At 43.8% G+C, this 26092-nt stretch overlaps 1 protein-coding gene across 2 annotated transcripts in view; it reads left to right on the forward strand.

Annotated features, from left to right (window-relative positions):
- Nucleotides 1–26092, forward strand: part of PRKCA (protein kinase C alpha) — a 399391-nt gene that overhangs the window by 132549 nt on the left and 240750 nt on the right. For both annotated transcript variants that reach the window (XM_088028179.1, XM_088028178.1), the window contains exon 3: nt 19785–19867. In XM_088028179.1, the coding sequence (XP_087884305.1) occupies nt 19785–19867 (83 nt within the window). The remainder of the gene's footprint in view (nt 1–19784; nt 19868–26092) is intronic.

A 26092-nucleotide genomic window follows, 5' to 3' on the forward strand; every position in this document is an offset into this window, starting at 1 on the left:
CTGGGGAGTCTGAATGAGTTGGAAAAAATTGTTTCCTGAGTTTTCTATATCAGAAATAGAAAACAACAATGAAAGTTACTTTTTAAAAATGAAAAGGTAGAAATTAAATCTCATTTCTTAAAGGCACAGAGGGAAACCTGTCTTTCCTGTTGCTCTCCCCATCCTGTCCCCACTTGGTTTCATGAAAGGTGTGATAAAGTTGGCGCCTGACCACTGGAGGAAAAGAAATGGCTTACCTTAAGAATCACTGTATAGCTCAGGGCAAACATATTCAGCTACTCTACAGGATTTTGAGAGGAAGGATGAGGAAGCAGAAGAATCAGAATTGGATCAGTCCGTGTGTTCAGTAAGGCTTGAATTCAGTTCACAACCAACGAGGCAACCCCCAGGGAGCCAAGGTGTGGATGGTTGGTAGCTCCTGGAAGGTCCAAGCTTTGCGTTGCTGGTTCCAGGGGCTGTGATCAGCAGGGGAAGGAGGTCACACCTGCTCCCAGCTCCCAGCCACACACAGGCAGACATCCTGTATTTGTTCATTGAGGGTGGCAGGGTGAAAATAGTCTAAGTCATTACTTATACCCCATGAATCCTGTTAGCATTTCTCCAATTTTCTCTTTCTTTGTCAAGGGAACAGAAATCCATTATCAGGTGTTTCCACAAAATTGACCTCATATTTACTTCCCGGGTTTAGTGCTTGGTTGCCAAAAAGGAAATGAAGAGTCAGCAGAGTTGAGGGCAGGCTGCTTGGAGTGAATATCTTCAAATGAACAAGACTCCAGATCCTGCCAGTGCCCTCAGCCTGCAAATGCCTCCCCCTGCACCCAGGCACTTTCCTGCAAAATAAGTTTTTGGAAAACAGGTCCAGCACTCCCTTAGGCTCCTGTGTGGATCCCAAATGTAAAGTAGCAAGAGAATCCCGTTAGGTGCATGATGACTGCAGGTCACTTTTCAGTTTTCAGAGACATTGGTGCCTCTTTAAGAGGGAGTAGCTTTTCCTGCCACCATCTGAAGTGCTTGAACCCAGATTTGCCTGATTGGTAGTGAAGGGGCAGCTTTGTTCCCAGCCAGGCTGAAGTCAGGGCCTTTAAGAATGCTTTTCCTCTCCTCTTTCTTATTGGGGAGGCTGTTGCACAGAGCTGGGAGAAATGCCTGTGTCATGTCACCCGTCCGCCGTTCTCTCCTGCTCCAGAATCAAGTGTTCTTACCCCACTATACAGGTCTGCCACATCCCCTACTGCCTCGTCCTTCCACCTGGCCTTGGGTCTGTACCTGCTCCATCTGCCCCGGCCCAGGATTCTCACTGTGATTGGCCTCTGCCCTCGGGTTTCCCAGTTACCTTGCTCCGTTCCTCCTGTGCTGACCGCATGGGCTTGTCCCAGTTTGCTCACATGGAACACTGCTCCCCATCTCCCCCTCTCCACTGGAGCTGCCCTGCCCCTTTCAGGACTCTGTCTTCACACCTGGGCTCTGGCACCTTCCCTGTAACACCTGACCTTCAGAAAGGGAACATCTTGGTGCCCAGATCCTCAGTCACCACGGAGTCCATCAGTCCAGCCAGACCTTTCCCATCCTACTGTTGTCCAAATCCAAGTATAACGGTGGGGAAAATTAGAGCATGATAATGACCCGAGGACCACCACGTAATAACCTGAGTAGCTGTGACTGGGGCGGGGGAGCTTACTCTGTGCCCAGCAGTATGTGGCAAAAGTTTGAATCCTCACACGAGACAGGCAGGGCTGGAACTCTGACTCCTCTCGTGCTAAGGGTGTGACTGCAGTTTACTTCACTCACTTGGTAAGAGCATGATGAAGACGGATATTCATATTCTTGATTTTTCTCATGTCATCAACCCCGTTCAAGTAACCCAACACTATACAATCTAACGTGGAGATCCTCTGCAGCAGCATGCCCAGATCAGGAAGAAATAACACCAGTGGTGCTACTGAGGTTATCAAAAATCCCCAGTGACATTGTCTTGTGTAGGTGTGCATGCACACATGAGAACTTTAAAAATGGATGGGGACCCTGGACTCCTGGAATACATCTGATCAGAGGAGGCAGTCGAGTTGAAAGGCTTTTGTCACTATGCAAATTGCAGAAGTACCAACTCTTTAACTACACTCTTGAGAACTGGCTGAGGGTAGCCATGTCCTGGGGCTACAGCGCGCATGCGTTTCATAACTGTAATGAGTCAGATAGAAAAGCACCAAGTTTGTAGCTTCCAGATACACATTCCACCATGAGCTTTAAAACACGCTGGTGAGGCTCTCCCATCCCTGGAAATCTCTCTTTTTCTGGAGAGTTGTCCTTTAGATGTGTTTTTGTGCCAGAAGTTCATTTCTTGCAACTTAAATGATTAGTGGGAACTAAAACTTTTTATAAACAGGATTATTGCGGTTAGGTGCTTTGGTCGAATGGGGTTGCTTTGGGATTTTAGGGTGTATATACAAACTGTAAAATTTGTGTGTCATCTGGGTCATGAATGTAGAGTATCTGAAAGCCTCCCCTGGAATTCACCGAGAGCAATTTTCCAGGCTCTGCCTAAACAACCAGCTCTGGTGATCCTTAGTACTTCCACAGGGCTCCTTCATTTTCACACAGCTCTTACATCATCTGTTCCTAGCTGAAATCTGATCCGCTATAACTTTCACTCTTGGGCCCTATAGGGTTTCCATCCTTTAGGGACAAGCTTAATCCTTTCTGCAAATACCAGACCTTCAAGTATTTGCAGACAGTTACATTGCAGGCTAAGACTTCCCTTTCAGGCGGATCTCCATTCTTTTTAGGATGTGGTTCTAAGTCTCCCCTAAACCAAAGAGACCATAAGCACGATGATGAGGGAACTTTTGGAACCCTGAATCATGTCTCAGGAGGAATGAAGGCTTGTATGGAACTCTCACCCGCTCCATTCTAGATTATATACATCTGTTAATGCAGACTCTTCTTGATTTTTTTTTTTTTTGGCGTCCATACGAATTAATTGTATCAATTAAAGTCTTTATCTGTGCTGTTGATCTCTCTGTATATTTCTACTGTACTGAAGCTAGATGTCGGAATTTGAATTATCCTTACTACTTGATGTCCTCTTGATAGCATCTAGTTTGTGGAATCAACCTGGTCTATCTATGGATTCTTTCTTTGGGTTTCTAATTTGGTCAGTTAGGGTTATGTACTATCTTTCCCAGTCTCTCCCCGCCCCCATTTTTCCACATCATTTGGGAAACTTGCCTTCCATGGGTTCACAGAACTAAATCCTGTTACCCTCACTCTCCACTCACATCTAAACTGGATACATTTTATCTTGTCTACTTGTCAGAAAGTATCTTTCACGGATACAGGTGCTTGCACATTGTAGATATTGATGAATGTCTGCAGAATGAGGTGCAATCACACACAGCTGTGGAATGAGGGTTTTGATTGCTGTGGATGAAGGTTTGAAGGAATGTGTATCATTGAGGAACCTCCTCCCCGCTTGTGGTGGGCCCTTATGTAATCTTAGCTAGTTCTCTGCCACATCTGGACGGAAGAGGGTGTGGTTTCTGACTCCCTTCCTTGGTAGTTGATTCTCCTCAGACTTAACACACTTTTGAGGTCTTCAGCTGTTGGGGTTGAGAAGGTGGTGGGTCCAGGTTCTTCTGGCTTGTCCCTTGGGGTCTGTGTTTCTTTCTTTTCTTTTCTTTTCTTTCTTTCTTTTTTTCTTTCTTTCTTATTTGAGAGAGAGAGATACAGCAAGAGAGGAACACAAGCAGGGGGAGTGGGAGAGGGAGAAGCAGACTCCCCACCGAGCAGGGAGCCTGATGCGGAGCTCGATTCCAGGACCCTGGGATCATGCCCTGAGCCGAAGGCAGACGCCCAACGACTGACCCACCCAGGCACCCTGGGGCCTGGGTTTCTGTGTGCCATGGCACCTCCTCCCCCTTGTCCTCCTAGCCAGGCTTCCTGACTGACATGCCTGATCCAGGGGAGGTCCTGGGCACGGAGGGAGGCTTCAGAAAGCCAGAAGAGAATATCAGCCAAGGCACGTCTGGTCTAGACCAGCTGGGCTGAAGCTCTGTCAGCGTCTGGCCTCTGGGTGGAGGGAGTGGGGGTTGGAAGGAGGTGGTGAGGTGCTGGCTGGTTCTAGTCCTCTTACCTCTTTCTGGAGGTGGCGACCGTTCGGATTCCCTGGTGTGTGTTCTCTGTTCATAGGAAATAGAGAGGAAGGGCTACCCCCTCAATGGCCTCCAGGGGCCCAGCCTTGTTTCTTGGGGTCCTCGATTTCCTTCATAGCCAGATTCTGTCTTTACTTAGGTTTTCTTCATTTCAAAATACTGTTTTTCTTAGTCTTGCCTGTAGTTCCAAAGACCATCTCAGAAGGCATAAAGATACCATTTCAATGTTAAGCAAATGATTTAAAATTTGGAAATGAGGCATAAAGGTGAGGGGCCTGTCCTTTCAGTGTTAGGCAGGAGGCGTTGCTTACCAAGACCACCTGAGGACTGAGAGTGTTCTACCTGCTTGTGTTTGATTTTAGCATTTCAAAAACAACTAAAAAGTTCTCATCACAAGAAAAAACTTCTTTGGTATCTGCATGAGATGATGTGTGTTAACTTACTGTGGTTAGTCTTTTTACAGTATAAATAAATCCTACCGTAGACCTTAAACTTAGAGTGCTGTATGTCTGTTATATTCGGATAAAACTGAAAGAAAAATGAGTTTTCAACAGCAAAAGAAAACCTTGAGATAGAATTCACATTATGTATAGTCCGCTCTGTTAAAGGGAACAATTCAGTGCTTTCTTTTCTTTTTTGAAGATTTTATTTATTCATTTGAGACAGAGAGAGAGAGCACGAGCAGGGTAGAGGGAGAGGGAGAAACAGGCTCCCAGCTGAGCCAGGAGCCAGACGTGGGGCTCGATCCCAGGACCCTGGGATCATGACCTGAGCCGAAGGCAGACGCCTAACCATCTGGGACAGCCAGGCGCCCCAATTCAGTGGTTTCTAATATTTGTGGAATTGTGCAGCTACCAGCATAGTCCATTCTAGAACCTTCTCCTTATCCTGTGAGCAGTCACTTCAGTTCTCAAATACAGCAAGCCTTTCCCAGAATGCCTCCCTTGGTGAACTCTAATTCTTGTTTGAACCAGCTTTACTGACTCACTGGTTCCCTCATTAATGAGTTGAATAGTGCATGCATTTTAAAATTTTTACCGTTTTATTTTACCATAAAGCCAGCTTTACTTTTATTTAGTAACACATCCTAGATGCTTACCTGCTTCGTTTGGTAAATATTCTCTTACCACATAGTTGTTAGGGCCGTGGAGTAATTACATATATCAAATGGATACCTGCTAACCTACTTTTCCTCTGTTGGACTCTTAACCTTCTTTCCAGTTTCTGATATTCTGTATAATGTGGTTCACAGCATCTGTGCCACACGCCTTTGTGCATATCTCTCATCATTTAAAAAAATTGCTAAGTGTGGAATTTTTTAAGATTTTTTGAGTATAGTTGACACACCACGTTACTTTAGTTTCAGGTGTACAGCATAGTGATTCACAAGTGTAGCTGCCATCTGTCACCGCACAATGCTATTTTAATACCATTAACTATATTCCCTATGCTGTGCTTTTTATTCCCATGACTTATTTTGTAACCGGAAGCCTGCATCTCCCACTCCCCTGCACCCGGTTTGCCCACCTCTCCCTGCCCCCACCCCAATCATCAGTTTGTTCTGTGTATTTATAGGTCTGAGTCTGCTTTTTGTTCGTTTTTAGATTTCACATATAAGTGAAATCATGTCATATTTGTCCTTCTGACTTCCTTCCCTTAACATAATATCCTCTACGTCTGTTCATGTTGTTGAAAATGGCAAGATCTCATCCTTTCTTATGGCAGAACAAAAGGTTTTTAAGCAAAGATTAGACATTAACAGTTTTATGCTTTGTTTTGGGGTTTTGTTTGTTTTTGTGCTTGTCTCAAGTCACTGTCCTCAAGCATATTTCTGAGTTGTTTTCTAACCTCTGTGCATACCCCTCGGCTGAGCACCCAGCTGCATGAGTCATGCAGCTGTATTCAACAAATACCTGATAGATGTACGATGTAACAAATTTAATTCTAAATATGCACTAAGTAATTTTTTTTGGAAAGAGTCAAAAAGCACGTTACAATCTTGCAACTTGGTGCTATAAACATCTTTAAAGTTATATTTTTAGTTAATACATTAATGGTTGAAAAAATTAGAAAATGCAGATGAACAAAAAAGTAAAATTAAGTCTTCCCAAACACCATCCCAGACACAGGGGGATCCATATCCTTATCACTGTGGGTCCATATCCTTGCAGATCCTTCCCCAAGCAAAAACATGTGCATTTAAAAACTTCGTAAATAGCTCTATATTTTGGTGATTGTCAAATGTAAGCTTTTGAGGTGTTGTGTCTAAGTATAGATTTTAAAAAGCCCTTTGATCTTAAAATTCTGGATAGCAAGTCATTTATTAATTTCCTTTGCTTTATTTTCTGGCTTGCAATTCATCAATGTAACCTACTCGTTTTGTAAGGTTGATTTGTTTTAATTTTCATTCCTTCTCTGCCTCTCTCTGTGCCTAATGTCCTCATTTGTACGAAAACTCTGTCAGTTCCTTTGTCTTGGTCTTTCCCCACGTGCTCACCACTGGTACCTGTGGGCATTGGAATCCCCTGGACACTTTCAAATTTCCTTTTTGGAAACTTGTAGCTTCATTGCTTTGTAATTATGTTGTGTTCCACATCCCTGATGCTTTATTAGTTCCCAACATATTTGATAAAAGGGAGGTAATTAGTGTATTATGGCTTCTTTTGAATTGTTCTCCAAGATAAGCAGGGGGAAATGCTACATGGGTAGAAATTTACATAATAATGTGAACAGATTTTTGTCGCATAAACTCAATGTAATCTCAAGAAAATGAAAGCATTTTATTTATGGAACCCTTCTGCATGTATTCATCTCTAAGAATTAAAAATGACCGCCGTGTTTTGCCCCTCAAAATTCAGAAGTAACGCGGCACCACGTTTGCTTTTATTAAGCCCTGCATTTCTGACTAAACTTAAATGTCTTTTCAATTCTGAGACGGTTCCCGCCCCTGTCTCAATATTGACTGAAATCAAAGCCAAACCAGAACATTAAATTTGAAGCGCTTTCCCTAACTTACCCATGGGAGCTTTGTAATTACATGACCAAAAGGTGGTGGGGAGGGGGGAGGGGGGAAGCAAGCACTGGATTCTGAAATGAGTGTTGACTAAACTATTTGGAACAACTTCATAATTTCCTTCTGTGAATCATGAACAAGAGTAATATTTTCTTGGTTGATATGAATCACATTCCTTTCCACCAGTGCTTGATTTCTCTGACCACCTACCTACCTCTGTAGTTTGCATGAGGCGGTCCGTGCCTATTTTCATTTTTTTACATAGGTGTTACTGCAGACTCTGTCAGATGACTGCTCATTGCGGTAAGAAAAAGTCCCTTGACCTTGTGTCCTTTTTTCAGCCTCGGCAACAGCATCATTTCTGCCACAAATCTTCCTGAAACTTGAGGCTGGGAGAAGAGACTTTTCCCTCGATGCTCGCAGCCCGTACCCAGAAGACTTGACTGTCCCTTCATGATCTTGAAATGATCAGTTTGTGACTGTTCACCAGACTACACTTGAAGCTGTTCAGAGTACCTGAGCCTTACTGATCTTCACAGATACCAGGGTCTAGAGCCATGTCTGGAACGTAGCTGTTGCTCAATAAATACCGGTTGACCAGAATTTAAACTGAATGCTTTCTATTCACTGCCTGTGTTTCTTTACCACCTTCTTTCTTGCCCGTCCCCTAAGCCACCACCTGTGTATGGCAATGACCTTCTAGTCCCTGATCTAATAGGTTTGTCTGAGCTACTTCCTGACTTCTTGTGAGAGGGAGACCGTTGAAAACTTCCTTTTTGAGACATTCCCACCTTTCCTATTTCAAGGCTCCCGGCTGTCTGCTTGCCTTTCTCCTGGGCCTGTGTCTGCTCTTCTGCAGATTCCTCTTCTTCTCCCTTAAGCACATCATCTCTCTTGAAAACTCACTCAGGATTACTACCATCTCTCCCCGGGCAGCCACCGCCCTCAGCCTTCCTGGCCTTTCTACTAGGAGCTTCATAGAGATTATTGAAAGGATGGAATGAATAGATAAACGTGGAACTTTACATCTGATCCATTTTCAAAATAAGCTTTAAAATTACAAATACCAGAAAGGCCTGGCTCTTGGCCTTGCCCTTCACCTTCACCTTCAGTTTGCAACCAAATGGCTTGTTTGCTGAACAGATACATGTTAAGGATGTTGACTTTTCATGTGACTGCCAAAACTTTGACTTAAGAATAAAACTGTAGCCTGGGATTAAACAGGAGCAGACTAGAGGCAGAGAGGAGTCCAGACCTTTTTTACCCACCCACCCAATCCCCCTAAAAGGCCTCCAGGGAGCACAGTTTGAAAACCACTAGGTGGCTTCTTTTTGAAGTCTCCTGATTCTGCTGTTCTCAGACTCTGTGATGTTTAAATTAGTAACATCCTCATGAAGGTGAATGCTAATGGTGACTTCCCTGGGCTCTTGGTCCCCTGAGGAATCCAAGTGTTAGGTTCCCACACAAGTTTAACACCACCCAGACGACTGTCATTTCACCACCAAAGATGAAGCAAAGTCCTTTATGTATAATCCAGCATTATACAAACCTCATTACCTGATTGTCCTTGTTATCTTGAATGCAAGTACCAGCTAGTATATTAAGTAGGACACACACACAAAGTCAAGGATTTTAATTTTGAGCTTTTGATGATACTTCTATATTGGATCCTTTAAGAGTTCCAACTTTATTAAACTCATTTATAATCATGAGCAAATGAATCTATATAAATGCCCCAGGGATTTTTTTGAATGTCACAGTTTCTGTTTCATATCAACAATTCAGGTTTTAAAAAACCATTTTTGCTTACAATCACCCATAATATTTGTGGGCCCTTATTTTTCCTGGTGGAAGTGTGAGCAGAACTCTAACTCCTTACTTGAACTGTTCATTGCTGCTTTGGGTCTTGAAGGTATCCTTGGTCTCCATTGGTGACACAGGTGAATTTCCTGGGCCCATGTATGCCATCCCATGGAGCTGTCTGGGAAGAGTGACTTGAAGGCCTCACTACTTGTTCATATCACTTCATTGAAATCTGAAGTTTACCCATGAATCCTTTCCCTGGACACTTTATAGACTTAATAACTTGGGCTCCATTTGACAAGTGGGGTGTTGCGGTTTTCTTGACGAGACACAGCTCTGATTAAGACTTTCATTTATTGAATCCTTTCTAGAAACTGCCTTGGTTTACATATATATTTTTTAAGATTTTATTTTAGAGATAGCAAACAAGCACGAGCTGGGGGAGGAACAGAGGGAGAGGGGCAGACTGCGCTGTGTGTGGAGCCCTATGCAGGGCTTGATCCCATGAGATCAGGACCTGAGCCGAAACCGAGAGTCAGTTGCTTAACCAACTGAGCCACCCAGGTGCCCTTATATATTAGTTTTCTAAAGGTGCTCTAACAAAGTACCACAGACTGGGTAGCTTAACCAAGTCTGTCTCAGTTTTGGAGGCTAGAAATATGAGATTAAGGTTTTCGGCATGGTTGCTTTATTCTGAAGACAGGGAAAATAACCCTCCCCATGTCTGGTGGTTTGCTGGCAATCATTGGAATTCCTTGGCTTGTGGAAGCATCAGCCCAATTTCTGCCTGCATCTTCACATGTATTCCTATGTGTTTGAATTTCCCCCTTTTATAAGGATACCAGTCTTACTGGATTAGGGCCCGCCCCATGCCAATATGACCTCATCCTAACGAATCATGACAACCCTATTTCCAAATAATTTCACATTCTGAGATTATGGAGGTTAGAACTTCAACATATGAATGGGGTGGGGAAGGGGACAATTCAACTCATAATAGGATGGCTAATGCTTGAAATGATCAGATGACATTTTTATTTGGCAATTCTTCATAGGAGAGATGAGTGGAAATAATAAATTACACTGCTTCGGAGAGCTAGAAAGACAACTGTTAGAGGATCATAAATTCTGTCCGATGAAAGAACTGTGAGATTGTTCTTGACATACGAGATGTAAAAGTAACTTATTTTTGAAGTCTCTGCTCTGGTTTTTTTCTAAGCAGCTTTTTGTCAATATTGTCATGATGATTTCTCAATGGCCTTTGACTAAGTGGGGCGAGGGGAGAAGAGTTTAACCACAGGGGTAAAAACCCATCTAACTATTCGTTCTCTTTGCCTTTTATTATGTACATTTCCAAATACCTGCAAACATAGAATAGACCGTATACCCGTCTCACAGCTTCAGTAATTGTTGACTTTTATAAGTCTTGTTTCGTCTTTTTTTTTTTTTCTTGCTGGAGTCTGTTAGAGCAAGTTACAGACATTGTGTATTTCCATTTGTCTAAATTTTTAAAAATTATATTTTGCAATATTAAAATCGAGAAGGGTAAAGCTATTCAGTGATAAATATGACAAAATAAACCCTGGATTTTATATTATAATGAATTAAAGGAGGGAAAAAAGTGGAAGATAAAGGGGATGGAGAGGCAGAGGAGTAAGCAAGAGAGGATAAGAGATGCCTACTCCTTTATGTGTTTTTCATTTTAGACCCTGAGCTTCCCTATGAGCAGAAACTATTTTGGCCGCCCCTTGGCCTTCATGTTTTATAGAGTATAGGTTTATAGTAGATGTTCAATAAATATTTGCTGAATAACTGAATGAATAAAGGATGAGTGATATTCCCCAAAAGGCTTGCCCAGAAAGATACATAGACACGCTCAGAAAAACACATTTAGAGACAGGAAAAAAAAGATTCTGTTTCATTGCCTCTTGTAGTCTCCAGAATATTTCTTCCAAGACTGTGTCACAATGTAGCTTTTTTACAACCCTAGTAAGAAACAGGTGTATCCCTGCTGAGCACCCACCCCAGGCTGGATGGAATTAAGTTATAAATTTAGAGGTTTCATCTACGCTGTAGGAGTCCATTTTTCATTTGCATTGTGTTTTTACCACCTTCTGTTTTCCCAGAGTTCTGGAGCTGAGGTTTCTTTTGCCTGCCATTCTGGGAAAGGTTTGGGGTGCTGTTAAGTGGCATGCATTTTGCTGAGAGTGCAGTTTCGGGTTCCCTGCAAGTCAGACCCATGCTCTTAGACGCAAGTTACTTCTAAGCAAAGGAAGCAGGTCGTGCTCCACGAGAATAAGGAGGTTTTAGACTAGAAGGGGGAGGAAGAGAAGGCAAAGTAAAGGGTTCTAGAGCCCAGCTCAGCTTCTTAACTCCTTCCAAGTCTTTCTCAGACCCCAGTTTGAGTCCTTCGAGATTGAAAAAAGACTTGAAAATATTAGGGTGAACCCTAATATAAATGATGGATGTGGGGAGGTAATGATGTGTTAGTGAGTTTCATCAATCGTCACAAATGTACCTCTCTGGTGGGGGTGTTGATGGTGGGGGAAGCTGTGCCTGTGTGGGGACAGGGAGTCTACAGGGAATCTCTTCCACTCAATTCTGCTGTGAACCTAACTGCTTAAAGTCTTCAAAAAAAAATATTGCCGAGAGAAGTCTGGTATTACAGGCTTTGTAGTCTTGTGTAGAATGGATGCAGTTTCTTTTTAGGGTCAAAAAGAGGAAACCCGGGCGCCTGGGTGGCTCAGATGGTTAAGCGTCTGCCTTCGGCTCAGGTCATGATCCCAGGGGGATCGAGTCCCGCGTCGGGCTCCCTGCTCCTTGGGAGCCTGCTTCTCTCTCTGCCCTGCCCCCCCGTCTTTTTCATGAATAAATAAATCTTAAAAAAAAAAAAACCCGAAGTGCATGTTGGGTGGCCAGTGTTCAGATAGGGAGTCATATTGTGGAATTCTGAAGGTTTGATATGCCCTTATGAACCTAAAAGGGAAGTTGGGTTCTTTAGATGATTTCAAAATCACAAAAACACGGCCGGATCTGAGCTTAAAAATCAAGCCTTAGGATTTCCCTTCGAACATGGTTGCCTGATTTATCATATACTTTGAGGGATTTTCTTTCTTTTTCTTTTTCTTTTTCTTTCTTTTTTTTTTTTTTTCCCTATGAAACAGCTGAGCCTTTATACTATAGTTCCTTGAGAAATTAAGATGATTTTACTGCTCTGTATTGATGGTATCAGAAGAGTCCATCCCGTTTCAGTTCTGGGTTGAAGAATATGGGAATAAGTAAAAAGGGAGGCTGTGTATCAGGGACCTGTTGGCATAGGTGTTGCTGTCATTATCCACCTTCTTCCAAGTGTTTGGCTTCTGAGCCATGAGGGGCCAAATCTCAGCTTTCTTCCTTGGCTCTGGAGGAATCCCTTATACCAGCGATTGCCCAGCTGTCCTTGAAATTCTTCCCTCCACCCCCTTGAGGCCCCAGAGTCAGGACTCTGTCCTCTCACTTCGCACACCACCACCTCCTTTTCACCATCAGCCACGGATGTGGGTGTCCCAAAGCTCTTCGTTACTCCTTGGTGTTCATCCACCATTTTCCCTCTGGTGCTCAGCTATGCAGATGCCTCTCCGAATTTGGTCTGCAGGCCCCAGCTGCCTTTTGACCTCTGAGCTTGAAGTTCTGCTTGCTTGCCTGCCTGACACATCTATTTGGGTGTCCCAGCAGCATGGGGGTACTCCCTTTGTCTAAAACCAAACACACAGTCCTATCTCCTTCTCCAGCCTATGTAATTCCTGTGAGCAGTTGGCTCAGGCCTGTGAGTTTCCAGGTTCTAGTTCATTCTTACCTCTCGGCCCCCTTTGTTCATTTCCCACAATCTGCCAATTCTCCATTTATTGTTTTAGTTATCTTTTGCTTGCAAGTACAGAACACTCCGTGCATACTGGCATAAACCGGAAAAGCGTGTGTGATATGATCTTATATATTCAGGTATATTGTATATGGGGAGATATAGGTGTATATATAAAGAAAATGAATATTTGAAAGGGTCTTGGATGGCTCACATATCTGAGAAGTCTAGAGGTGAGTGCCATGCCCACATGCAGGTGGTTTCTTTCTTTCCCCTTAGTGTTAAGTGCTGTTTCACCTTAAGGCTCTCTCTTGATTGCAAGATGGCAGCACTTTGCCCAGTTTCTCTGACCAGTAATGAGGGGGCCCTTCTTTTATACCTCAGATTCATTGGTGACACTGGAGAAGAGGAAGAGGTTAAAGGTGATTCTCCTGGGGAAGGAGAGGGATTTGGGGGTCCTGATCAGAAATGGGAATACTGGGGGTTTTGAGAGTTTCCTGGGAGTATGTGCACAGATTCTTAGAGGCAGATTCTGTACTGCTTGAAGAATGTCATCCCTTCTGGTAATATGTGATAAAGCACATTTACTTGATCTGTTTTCATACAACTTGAACACGTATCCCACGAGAAGACTGTTTTCATTGTTATAAATCTGAAACCAATAATTTTCTTTGAGCGTGCAAATATAACATAAGCTCAAATTTTCATGACTTTCCCTACAAAGCTGAAAGCGGTTCACTTGCCTTAGAGATTTTCATTTCATTGTATCCTAATGTGACGCTACCTTTCATTAATCCCTTCCAGCTAAGCAAAATTTAATTAAAACCACCTCACATGATGGCAACCATTCATGTATTTAAAAAAAGGAACTCGAGGAAACTCAGCTAGCTACCAGTCTTCTGTTCTAAACAATGTCAGACTGTTTAGTAGGTTTTTTCCTTGAATTCGGGATTTGTTACATAATGCGTACCCTCTCGCATTAATTTTGTGTAGCAGGGAGTTTTTATGCATATGTTCCATTTTACATGACTCTGACCTGAACTTGAAATGATACAGATGTGCATGTGAAAAGGAAAAGATTTCTTGAAGAAAAATAGAGATACATGTAGTATATATATTTTTTCTCTTCCGTCAACATGGCAATCCATGTCCAGTGTAAATAGGGTAGTCCCATTTTACACATAGATGGAGCATGAGTGTCACGGGGATTTGGTAAAAGAGCTAGGCCTTCAGTCTAAAGGTCCTGGTCTCCATCAGCATTATTGACTTTGACCACTGGTGAGTGAGATAGGAGGGTTGGTGGGGCACCTGTCTGGTCCTCAGCAGTCATGGGGTCCTCTGCTCTGCATGTCCCCATGTCCCCACTCTGGTCACTGCCTTTATTAAGAATTTTATGTGATGGAAGCAAATAAGTCTTTCTTGGTTTCATAACTAACTGTGAACAACAAAAACCACCGAAAATTCACAGAAGCAGGACTCACTCAAGGCTGTGTCTCGTTTATAATTTCATAAATATCATTCCAGGTTGATGAATGAAGCTTTATTGTGGTAAAATCTCCGCGCCCTAAAACTTGCCGTTTCGATCATCTCAGGTATACAGCATCAACCACCATCACCATCACCACCTTCAATCTCCAGAACTCTGTTGTCCCAAATAGAACTCCACCCATTTAGTGCTGACACCCTACTCCTCTTCCCCAGCCCCTGATAACCTCTGTTCTACCTTCTGTCTCTGGGTTTGACTATTCTGGGTACCTCATAGAAGAGGAACCAGACCATATCTGTCCTTTCATATCTGGCTGCTTTCTGTTAGCATAATGTTCTCAGGGTTCATGTCATAGCATGTGTCAGAATTTTTCCCTTTTGAGGCCAAATAATCCATCGTATGGATATATTGCAATTTGTTATCCATTCATCTGTTGATGGACATTTAAGTTGTTTCCACCTTTAACTATTCTCGATGATGCTGCTCACGTGAACATGGGTGTGCAAATATCTGTTTGAGACCCAGAAGTGGAATTGTCAGATCATAGGGTAGTTCTGTGTTTACCTTTTGTACCATCTTACAGTCTCCCCAGTGATGGACAAGGGTTCCGATTTCCTCTCATCCTCTCCATCACATGTTGTTTTGCTTTCCTAATAGCCTTCCTAGTGGGTATGAGGTGGTGACTAATCACGTTCAATTAGAATTTTCTCTCCTGTCAGAGCTGTTGCTGCACCTACTTGATGTACGTGTGACCCATGTTGGGGGCATTTGTAAGAAGCAGTTCGCATTGACGAGCGGGAAGAAGGAAGCTGTAGCTCATTCCTTTATACGTAGCATCAGTTCACCATGTTCTTTTGTCTTTGTTTTTTGTTTTTTCAATAAAGCTCTATTTAAATGAAATACAGAAAATGTCTCTGGGCTTGTCACTTACCCGAGATCACTCTGGAGAACATTGTCTAGTATCAAGAGCCCAAAGTCATCCATCTGCATGATGACATTTGGTGCAGAAAGCAAGCCCTCTCCTGTTCCTCCAGGGGTGTCTAATGAGCCAAGACCATTCTAGTTAAATCAATTTTGGATCAAATTCATGGGGGTACAGTGTCAGAAGGGAGTGTTTCTCTCACTTGAGTGTTTAGCTTTGTTCACTTTAACGAGCATGACTGAAAACCACTGTTAACTTCCATTCACATGGCAGCATCAGCACACACCTCTGTATTTTAGAAATCATTATGAATTCTTGAGCCAAACATGGGTGACTGTTATTCTGTCTTGGAAATCTACTTCTGACAGATGGTGAACACTCTCCTTAATTTCCATTTAGCTTCCTTCCATAAGTAAGATGAGCATGTGATATGGATCAGTCGATGAAGCACCCTCAATTTTAAAGCCAGGTAATGTTAAGAATCATCATTTGGCCAAGCCTCTGGTCTTTATCTTTTGTCCACCGACGTCATTTGCTTAGTGTGATTTGTGTGTTTCACGTGTCATCCATCACCGTTGGGCAGTGTAGGCATATCACATAGAGGATTAGAGGAAAGCGATTTTGTGCTTAGAAAATAATTGAATGAAGATTTACTTTGCGACTTTAAGCTGCAGGACAGTCTCATATTTTAAAACCTATCATTTGGTTATATAAGCAGACAGGCCCCAGGTCTTGGAAAATGGGGCTTCGTCTCTGTTTGATTGGCCGGTCTGTGCTTGCTTAAGCAAAGGCTTGTTTAAGCACCAAGGGTCCAGCTCCAGGACAAACGATGGGGCAGGAGGAATCTGCCGTGTTGCGGGTCTCCTCTTCCTGCCTGCCAAGGTCAGACGAATATGTACGAAATCCACACCGTTTGGCAGAACTGCCTTATCCCCAGCTCTTCCCCACTCCCCTGGCTCCATACAGCATGGCAAGATGAAGACCTTTAGAATTTTGAAAAAAATAAAAGATAAAAACCGCCCCTAATTTTTAGCCTGGGGAAACTCTGTGCTGACCATTTCCAGGTAAACCTGATACATTCTCTTGTATTATTGAGCCAATCTGTTCCTCGTTCTTCAGCGACCCTAGCAAGACTTCTCAAATGTTTGCATTATATTGTCTTACAAAATATGCATTACCCAGTTTAGTTGGGAACTTGAAACCAAAGGTCAAGGCCCACCAGCTGTTATTTTGGAATCTCTGACCCTTGCTCAGCTTTCCGGGATGGCCTTCCCCAGACAAATGCTGTATGCAGCCCGAGTCTGCCAACCCAGGGCCCCTCTCCCCTGCCACTGGAGTGGGGGTGGGATAGGAGAAGGGGAACAGTGGGCTTTCTCTCCTTGCTTGTACTCACCTACTCATGGGTTGTTTCATCTTCTTCTTCTGGTCATCATTCTGAATCTTGGGTCTTTGAACAGGCCTTACAGGGTCTTTATCTTCCAGATAGCTCACATGCATGAGCGGCTCCCACGGGATCCTTTTCTCCACCTCCTGTTGGGTGAATCTAGTCCTTTCTAGATGTGACTTTCATGTGTAAGGCGGGGGCGGGGGGGGCAGGAAGTGGGGGAAGCTAAGGTAGGCTAGGAGGAAGTAATTTTGGGGGTAGGTGGGACTTTTTATAACTGCCCCTGCAAATTATACTGCGTAGTGAGGGCCTGGAGCTTCTTGGGATAAAATTGGATATAAGACTTTTTTTTTTTTTTTTTTTTTGAGGCATACAGTAGAAATACTTGTGGGTTGAGATTTATAATTGCATTGACAGGTAAATGGGACTAGAAAGGACAGATACAAAAAACCATCCAAATGGATTTGACAAATACAGGTTTTCCTAAGTGTTCACCTGAATGCAGAGTGGCTTAAAAAAAAAAAAAAAACAAACAACAAAAACAAAAAAACCCCAGTATGTCGAACGATTAAGTGGGGAATCCGAATGCACATTTTCCCTTCAAAATACCATATCCCTAATAAACTCTGATGAGGAAATAATAATGCTCCTGTGACCCTTTTCCTTTCGTAATTTATCTTTCTAATTCCAGTGAGTGAGCAATGACTTTGTGCCTGAGGAGAGTGAGCAGATGAGATTAATTTGTGCTATCGCAGCTCTGCTTTATTATCTATCCATCCTTGGAGAGGGTTGCAGTGGAGATGCTTTTAGCAGAAGCATTGTGGAAAAAGCTGCTCTGAGGGCTTGGAGGAGCTAAGTGCTGCCCTTTGCAGTGTCTTGGTCCTGCGGGGGCAGCCTGGGAGCTGGCTCTCTCTGGCTTCGCTGTCCTCTCCTGCCCTCCTGGTGGGTGGGTGTGGTGGGTGGGCCGAGCAGTCAAGGAGAACCCTTCCCTCAGGTGCCTCTGCTTCCAAAAGGATGCTCTTCAAGACCTCTTCGGTTGGCAGCTTCCTATGCATGGTTCCCTCCTATGTCCAATGCTGCCTGCTCATACCAGGCCCACATTTTTTCTTTTCTTTTTTTTTTTTTTACAGAAGTATTTTTATAGTGACATTGTATTATGACCACCTTAAAACTATTTTAAAAGAAAACCACCCTTTATCCACTACCCTGGCAGGGCATTCCCATATCTTCATCCTCTGGTTATTTTATATATCTAAAACACACACACACACACACACACACACACACACACACACACACTTATTTGTAATATATATATTTTAAATATATATGTAATTCCTTTCATGTGCTCCTTTTCCTGTCACCCATGTATAAAATCTTGGCATCGCCTCTTGCATCTTTTCTGCTCCTGTCAATGGCTTAGGACACAGTGGGAGGAAAGGGGAAACGATATTTTCTTTTTGATAAAATGTAGATACTGACACCTATTACGTAGTGTCATGAGGACTCAGTAATGAGTGTGAAGGGACCCATCCAAATGACACGTAAGAGGTTGCTCAGCAGTATCTGTGGTCCGTTGGCAAGTTGAGTCCGTTCTTCTGCAATTTCTCTGGCATCTATTATTTCCATTTCTTAGCAGATGCCCATAATGATGGGCAATTACTTTCGTTCATAGACTAGACAAGAGGCTTCTTCTAACTGGGCCTCATGGCCCAAATCTAGTCCATGAAATTCTTCCTGTTGCCACCATCTGCCCTTCTAAAGCACTGTTTTTGTCCAGATGACTCTTGTTCAAACCGTTCAGTGGCTGGCGACACTTATCAAAGGCATTCTGAATGTCTTCGTGGCGGCTCGAGGCCTTCTGCTTGCCTTCTCGGCACGAGGCTTGGCACTTGCCCTCCTCTTGGGATCTCCACAAACCTGCCATCTTCTGGAGCTCACTGGAACTATGGACTGTCTTCAGTTGGCTTTGTGGCCACATGTGCAGGGAGTTGTGTCTCTGGGGGGAAGAAAAGAGCCCCGAATCTGGGGAGCTCTAGCCTGCCTTCTGTGGCACAGACTTAGGGCTTACCCACTATTTGGGGGGGTATATTTTTTAGCATGTTCGACAAAGAACAGTGGAAGAGTTGGTCATACCCTTTGGTAGACTTCAAGTGCGTGAGGAAGGACTAACCGGGTCATTTATTATTATTATTTTTTGGGATCCTCCACATCATCTTATCCGTAGAAACTCTTAGGGGATTACTTATTAATTTCTATAACAGTTCTCTTATTGACCCATCCTGAATATTTACCAAAACCACATTGAACTTGGAAAATATTTGCTCTGTAGGAGATGTGGTAGACCTTTGGGGACTTCCCTCAAATGGTGACAGCGTGTGTGGCAAGCGTGCATGTGCAAGAAGGTGTGAACGTGTTCGCCTTTTTTTTCTTTTTTTTTTTTTCCACTTCAAAGGGCTGTTTTCTGTAGATTCGGTTTGTGCCTTTTTTTATTTTTAAAGATTTTATTTGAGATAGAACGAGAGCAGGCAAGGGGGGGAGAGAGAGAGAGAGAGCATGAGCAGGGGGAGGGGCAGAGGGAGAGGGAGAAGCAGACTCCCTGCTGAGCAGGAAGCCCAATGCGGGGCTTGTTCTGAGGACCTTGGGATCATGGCCTGAGCTGAAGGCAGATGCTTAACCCACTGAGCCACCCCAGTGCCCCCTGGATTTGTGTCTTAATGAGTTCTTTGAATTCAGAATTCTGCTGAGGAAGTTCTGCAACCCACATAGATATCACTCTATGTATAATCTGTTACTCCCCTCCCCCCTGGTATAATGTGTTAGACCTTCCTTTATATGCAGGCATATGTATCGGTATAGGACAGGGCAGAGTTTAAATTTTGATTTGTGGCTTATATCTTGGGAAAGTGTCTTATGATCTCTGCCCCCCGCCCCAACTCAACTTTAGAGAGTAGGAACTAGGGTTTAGGTCTCCTTGGGCCCTGTCAGACCTGCCATTTTATGGTTCTATTATCTGTAAGTCCAATGAATACCAAATGTTGCTGAGTCTTGAATAAAATGTCTTCTGATTGCAGTTTGAGATTCTGTCTATAGTGAAATCAAACTGACCTCTAAAGGGACATAGCCCTGTTTTGGAAAACAAAGCTTGTGTATTAAATTACTAATTTTAGTTTTCTTTTCTCTCTACCAGTTTGCTGTTTTGTGGTTCACAAGAGGTGCCATGAATTTGTCACTTTTTCTTGTCCGGGTGCGGATAAGGGACCCGACACCGATGTAAGTAATTCTGGAAACTGTTATTTGATGTTAATGCAGATCTCTGACTTCACCTTTTTTTAATGCCTGTACAGCTGTTGTTTGGGCACATACTCTTAGCGGGAAGACTTGTCGATGAGTCCTGTACAACTTCGGCTCATACTGATGAACAGATCTTTAGTCCTTTGGGAGCCCTGGTAGGACTACTTGGGGATTAGAGGAGAATTTCTTAGCTTGTACTCTTCCACTGTGGGCAACCACATGAGCTAAATCCACCAACTTTATAGTAGGAGATTTCACAAACACAGTGTGGTTCTTTTCCGAAGATGTTGACAAATTTCACAACAAACGTAAATCACCCTTTATGGTTCACCCTAACGGTTTGTTGACTAATAGGACCATCCTTGCTTTGGGCCAGTGTAACCACCTCTTCCTAGTTGGCTTCATGAGATCCTTGCTGCCTTTTCATTATGTATTACAAATGCTGCTGTTGATTTAAATAATTTAGCATCTGTTCCACTGAACAACTGATCTCTGAAGCTGCCCATGTGTGAATACATAATTTTATTTGTGCCTTAATTCTGCCTGTCTCTAGTGAGCATCTCTCTTGCATCTCTTGTTTACTGAAAAATGGGATCGGCAAAGGAGAGTGGGAGTCAGGAGGCATGGGAAATTCCAATATCTAAAATGCATTGAGTGGAAAATTGGGCTGTTACGTGATAAATATTTTAACAGGAAAAAGAAATTTGCAGAGGAGGACTGGAAGAGGAGACCTTTCTATTCTGAATTGCTTTTGCTGGATCACTTCAGTCACTAATACTTAAATTATGTGCTCCAAGTGTGGTTCCTACCTTTGGTTCTCGTTCCCATCAGGAAACACAGATTTCAAAGTGGCTCTGTCAGTGTAGGCAGGGCTGAATTCTTCCCTTTCAGAAGAGGGCATACCCATGGTGAGCTCTGAGGGGTTCAGATGTGTGTGGTTTTAGCACATATAAGGAAGGAACTTACCACTGTGCCCTGAGTGCGTGGAGCCATGCTGCGTTTTGGTCAAGATGCTGGTGGAAGCCGCACAGAGCAGGAGCCTCGGGCTCAAAGCCACCACCAACCCGCAGAGGCTTAGAACGTGGGAGACCCAGAGCCTCGGAGATCATCCTGTTCTGTGTTCACGGACCAGAAAGCCCATGTCCGTGAACAACCCACCAACATACAAAACAGTAGTGTGCCCCACCGACCCTTGTGCATTCCCCTTCTTTCTGGAGTATTGTCTCCATTTTGGGCATCTTAAAGGTAAAAATAGATGCAGAGTACCAGCTTTCCTGAAAGGTGGCCTTAAGCATCACAGTGGTGTTTCTCTGGCCACCTTGCTCATTATTCGGAACCCATCCTTCCATTCTCCCATTTTGGTTCCAGCAGGAGTGGGGTGAGGTGGGGGGTTGGTAGGCCACAGGAGTGTAGTCATTGCCTGACCCCTCTCCCTCCTTCCATTTCTTCATTCTTTTGGTTAAGTACTATCTGTCTGTCTATCAATTCATTCTAAAGATTGATTGATTTTGAGAGAGTGTGCACACATGCATGCACGGAGAGGTAGGGGTAGAGGCAGAGAGGGGGAGGAGAGAATCTCAAGCAGACTCCCCACTGAGTGCGGCCCCCAATGCAGAGTTCGATCTCATGACCCCGAGATCATGACCTGAGCCAAAATTATGAGATGGACACTTAATTGAGCCACCCAGGCACCCAAGTACTCGTTATTAAGTACTTAATATGGGGGAAGATAGATATGGAAAATACCACTAATTAAAATAGGGTAGAGGTTCTCTGAGTGTGTTTACCCAAGGGACCTACTCTAGGTGGTCAGAGGCTTCCTTCCCCAAGGAAATGGCATTAATCCAAGCTTTGGGAACAAGTAGGAGATAGGCAAACGGAAGGAGATGTGCACACGTGTGTGCTGGGGCACAAGGAGCCCTGTGAAAGACTGTTTCAGGCAAAGGGAAAAGCAAGTGAGAAAGCACTAAAGTGGGAAGTTTAGTGTGGAAGAGAAGAAGAGCAAGCTGGTCGTCAGATGTGCAGTTGAGGATTTTGAACACAATCATAGGAACACTAGGGATCTAGAGAAAGGCTTTAAATTAGGAGATGTTGATCCTGTTTGCATATTATAAGTGTTTCTCTGGTTTCCTTATGGGAAATGGACCAGGTTAGGAAGTGGGCTTGATGGATGGGTGAAGATGGGGAATACCAACCAAAGGATGAAGAATCAGCACAGAAGGCAAAGTGGTGGGAGCTTGGGGGAGGTGGCAGCACTGGGGATGGGCAGAGTGAACTCATTCAAGATACACTTTAGAGCTGAATCAGCAGCTCTCAGCCATTGGGGGATCAGGGAGATGGAGATGTTGAGGAAAAACTCTCGGGCTTCAGGCCCAAACCTATGAATGGATGGAGGCCATCAAGACCATGGAGGGAGAATGTATTTGGGAGTATGGGATAGGGCAAATCAAGGGTTTCACTTTGGACACGCGCAGTTTGAGAAATCTGACATCGAGAAGACAGTTGTCTGTGAATGCAGGTGTGGGGGCTGGAAGTAGAGTGTGTCCTTCTGAAGATACAGATTCCTCTGTTCTTTGTTTTAAGCTTTGGGTGTGGATCCTTTTGCCTAGAGAAAGGGGGTGGATAGAATGAGAAGAAAAGAGATTTAGGGCCCAGGAGAGAGCCCTGCGGAGAACTCTAGTGGATTGGATGGAAGAGGGAGGGAGGGAAGGAGGGGAGACCAAGGAGGAGCAGGCAGAGGAGTAGGAGGAAGACCGAGACAGTGATGCTGTTTTAGCAATTTCCTAGAAGGGCTGTAAGCCAGCTCTCTGCTTATGTCATGAATTCTGTAAGCTTTTGTTACTACACATAGATAGTTAATATACATCCCAGTTTGCGCAGGACTGTCTTGTTTCCACGGGGAAGTCTTGGTTTATGCCTGCTACAGATTAGTTAATGTCTGTTAAGTTCTCTCCCTGTTTTGGTGATCATTATGTGGCCACCCTACTCCTAGATCCCCAAGCCAGGCAGGAAGGCTTAGTGCCAGTCTGCTGGTCACACGATACAGTGGGACACACACCTGGGATCCGATGTGTTCATCCGAGCTCTGTCCCTACTCCCTGTTGTGTTGACTCGCTATAGATGCTTAGTCGCACATTTTAATATCCACGAAAGTGAAGATAAGAGATGACTTTTTTTTTTTTTTAAATATGAGGGGAAAAAAAGTACTTGAACAGTCTGTGCGTTCTCTTCCAAGTAGAAATTTTCCTTTTGGTTGTTGGCATCAAGAGGCCAATGATTAGGGCTTTGTGCAGGCAGGGCATGAGAAGTATCTGCTGTCTGTGTGCAGCGTGATTTATTTGTTGTACAAATCCGCAAGATGCTCAGACTGAACTGCAGCAGGGGGATAACTGGAAAAGCACGAAGGTGTCAGGACACAGAGCTGAGATGAGATGGTAGGATTTTCTTATTTTATCTTTCTTTGAATACATTTTAAAGTCTTAGAGTTATAGAGTTGAAAGGGGTGTTAAAGACTTACCTAGGTTAACTTTATTTTATGGACGAGGAGACTGAGGCATATAGGAGAAAGACATAAATGATCCAGGGGCATAGTGACATGGCCTTTGAGTGTCCAAGAGGTTTGTGGTTGACTCAAGTTCACGAAAGGGAAGAGAGGGTGCCGTGGTCTGGTCATACTGTCGGTGGAGAAGTTGGTATAGCTGCTACCTTGGTGTGATCCTTCAAAGTTCTGTTCATACATTTAGAAAAGTGCTAAAGGGCATGGGAAAGGCCGGGTAATGGAATGGAAGGATCTACCTTAAGCATTTTTTTCCCTGAAAATCTAAAGTTTTTAGGTTAAGATTTGTTTCACACATGCCGAGTGCTTAAGATGCACACAGTTCATGTGCCGCTTAATGATGCCAGCTCTGCAGCCTCCAGGGCATTCCCACATGGGGACCAAGGAAGGACAGACCCTGTGAGGTGCACAGATACTGTACCTTGCATCTTCAGGATGAAAGGACAGGTACTGAGTAGTGTGAAGTTAGCACTGCTCAGATTACAGGAACCAAAGGGAAATAGTTAAAAATTCTTTTGAACAGAGGTCATCTTCAAGACTCAAGGAGCAGGCTAGTGGAAAGAATGCAGATGTGTCGGGCACCTCGGGGAGGAGAAAGGGTGTCTGGGTTCCATGGAGGAATGGAAGGACCCCTCTCCGCCCACTGCCCACTTCTCTGAACATGCTGGGCCATCCTCAGCCCTCCCCTACCTCCTCTGGATGTGCAGTGTTCCAGACACTCCCTACCGAGATGAAAGCCAAGCATTTCCAAGACTTCAAGTGCAACCCCGTGCGCAGCAAGGAAAGAGGAGAGGAAAATGAAAGAGTCGGTGTTGGAAAGGCACTTTGAGCTGGTGCTGGATTTGTGCTGCCAAATGTGCAGCCTCAGAAAGCAGCTTGGTGCTCTGCCCAGCACCCCAGCCCCGCGTCTAAGATTTTGTAAGATGACAAAGAAATAAAACTGGCCCATTGTTGAGAAATAGCTAACCTCCCTTCTGCGACCCCCTCTATCCCCCATTAAGGCATGAACTAGGATGTGGACAAGCCTTACCTTTTGGGGTGGGGGTGGGGGGTAATTTTTGCTCTTGGAAAGAAATAACGATGCTTCTGTTTCTTCAGCTGCCACTGATCCCCTGAGCTGATGTTTTTCTCTTCCTTGCTCTGGCCATGATGGGGTGAGGCATGGGGTGCAGGTGTGGGGGTGGGTCCTAGAGGGCGGACTTTCTCAGACTCCTGCCCTTCACCTTTTAAAATTTCAGCTCCCCAGCTGCTTTGTCCGTCAGTCTGGAACTCCTTCCTCTTGCTAGAACCATCTCTGCTCAAATAACATCTGTTCCTGAAGCCCACCCTGCTAGAGGGAAGCGGGGTATTCAGGTCTTCCAGTATGCATGAGTGTGTGTATTCATTTTTCTTAGTACTTTGTGTTTTCTGTGTGTGTCTTAAGGGAGAGAAAACTGTGAAGCACCCTTTCAGACATTCCTCCCAATTTCAGTTCTGCCCTGAAATCCCCAAATGAAGAACCACACATCCTTTCCATACGTAAAGTTGTAGCGAGAGAAAAGTCTTTATGTGGTACGTCTAAAACCACACAAATGCTAGACGGCTCTTCAGACAATCTTTGGAATATTTGCTCTGTGTACTGCATCTGTGAGCATTTGAGGAAGAGGGAAAGAGACTGACCTGTTCAAAGGCCTCACCCCCACCCCCCTCACCCCAGGTAATTCCCTTCCCTTGCTTTTGTGTTCCTTTTGTTTGTATTTATTTGCCTTGTGCCTTTTCACCAGTGTCCCTGCCTCTCTGGGGAGAAACTGTACCTGTAATACCTTGTGTTTTTTCTGTCTGAGCCATACAATTAAACAGTATTTAGGTGATTTAAAAATAACTTCCTGGGTCATTAGTGTACCTCACCTGGGAGACAACCAACATCCACACAGCATCACAAGTTAGTGGGTGCCTTCCAGAATGTTCCGAAGAGCATAAGTGAAGAAATTAACTTGTTGAAAGGCAAGGAGGCTGGCTTCTGATCTGAGTACATCTTCAGGTCTGCAAAGATGGGGAAACCGAGCCATTGGAGGAAGCTCGAGGGCATTGACTATAAATGCTTAGAGTGGACCTAGAAACAATCCTACAAATGGCCATAAATCCAAAAGTGATACCTGGTGCGGGGCTGGACCCTGGGGAGGGGCTGTATGTCCAGGTGCAAAATTACTTTCTCTTCGTTATGGTGGTCTTGAGAATTCTCTTGTTCTTGAGTTCTTTCTGGTGTCTTAGAAACCGAGCAAATGACAAAGGCTGCCAAACTGTTTAAAATTCAACATTTCAGAGCTTCATTTGTAACAAAATTCAAAACATTTAAAATAAACGTAGAAATTTAATTAGCAGATCTTCAAAGTGTGCTTTTACATTTAATATGGAAATAAGGCAATTTTGTGAGCAAACCCAGTTATACCTTAAACACTTTTCTATTCCTGAACCGACAAAGGGAGATTTGTAAAAAGGTGCAGGTGCTTAAAAAGTTGCATTTAAAAGTCAGCCCAGTGAGGTCAAAAGAGTTTTGGGGTGGGAATTGGGACTCCTGCCCTGCCAAGTCACTGAAAATCCTTCTGTACCTCAGTTTTCTTATTTATTAATATGGAGGTTGAATTTGGTGGTCTTTAAAGTTGTTTGCA

The sequence above is a fragment of the Eumetopias jubatus genome, unplaced genomic scaffold (assembly GCF_037043125.1).
Source record: "Eumetopias jubatus isolate StellerSeaLion01/CBP00866 unplaced genomic scaffold, mEumJub1_p1.0 scaffold_10, whole genome shotgun sequence".
In the NCBI taxonomy this organism is placed as follows: domain Eukaryota; kingdom Metazoa; phylum Chordata; class Mammalia; order Carnivora; family Otariidae; genus Eumetopias; species Eumetopias jubatus.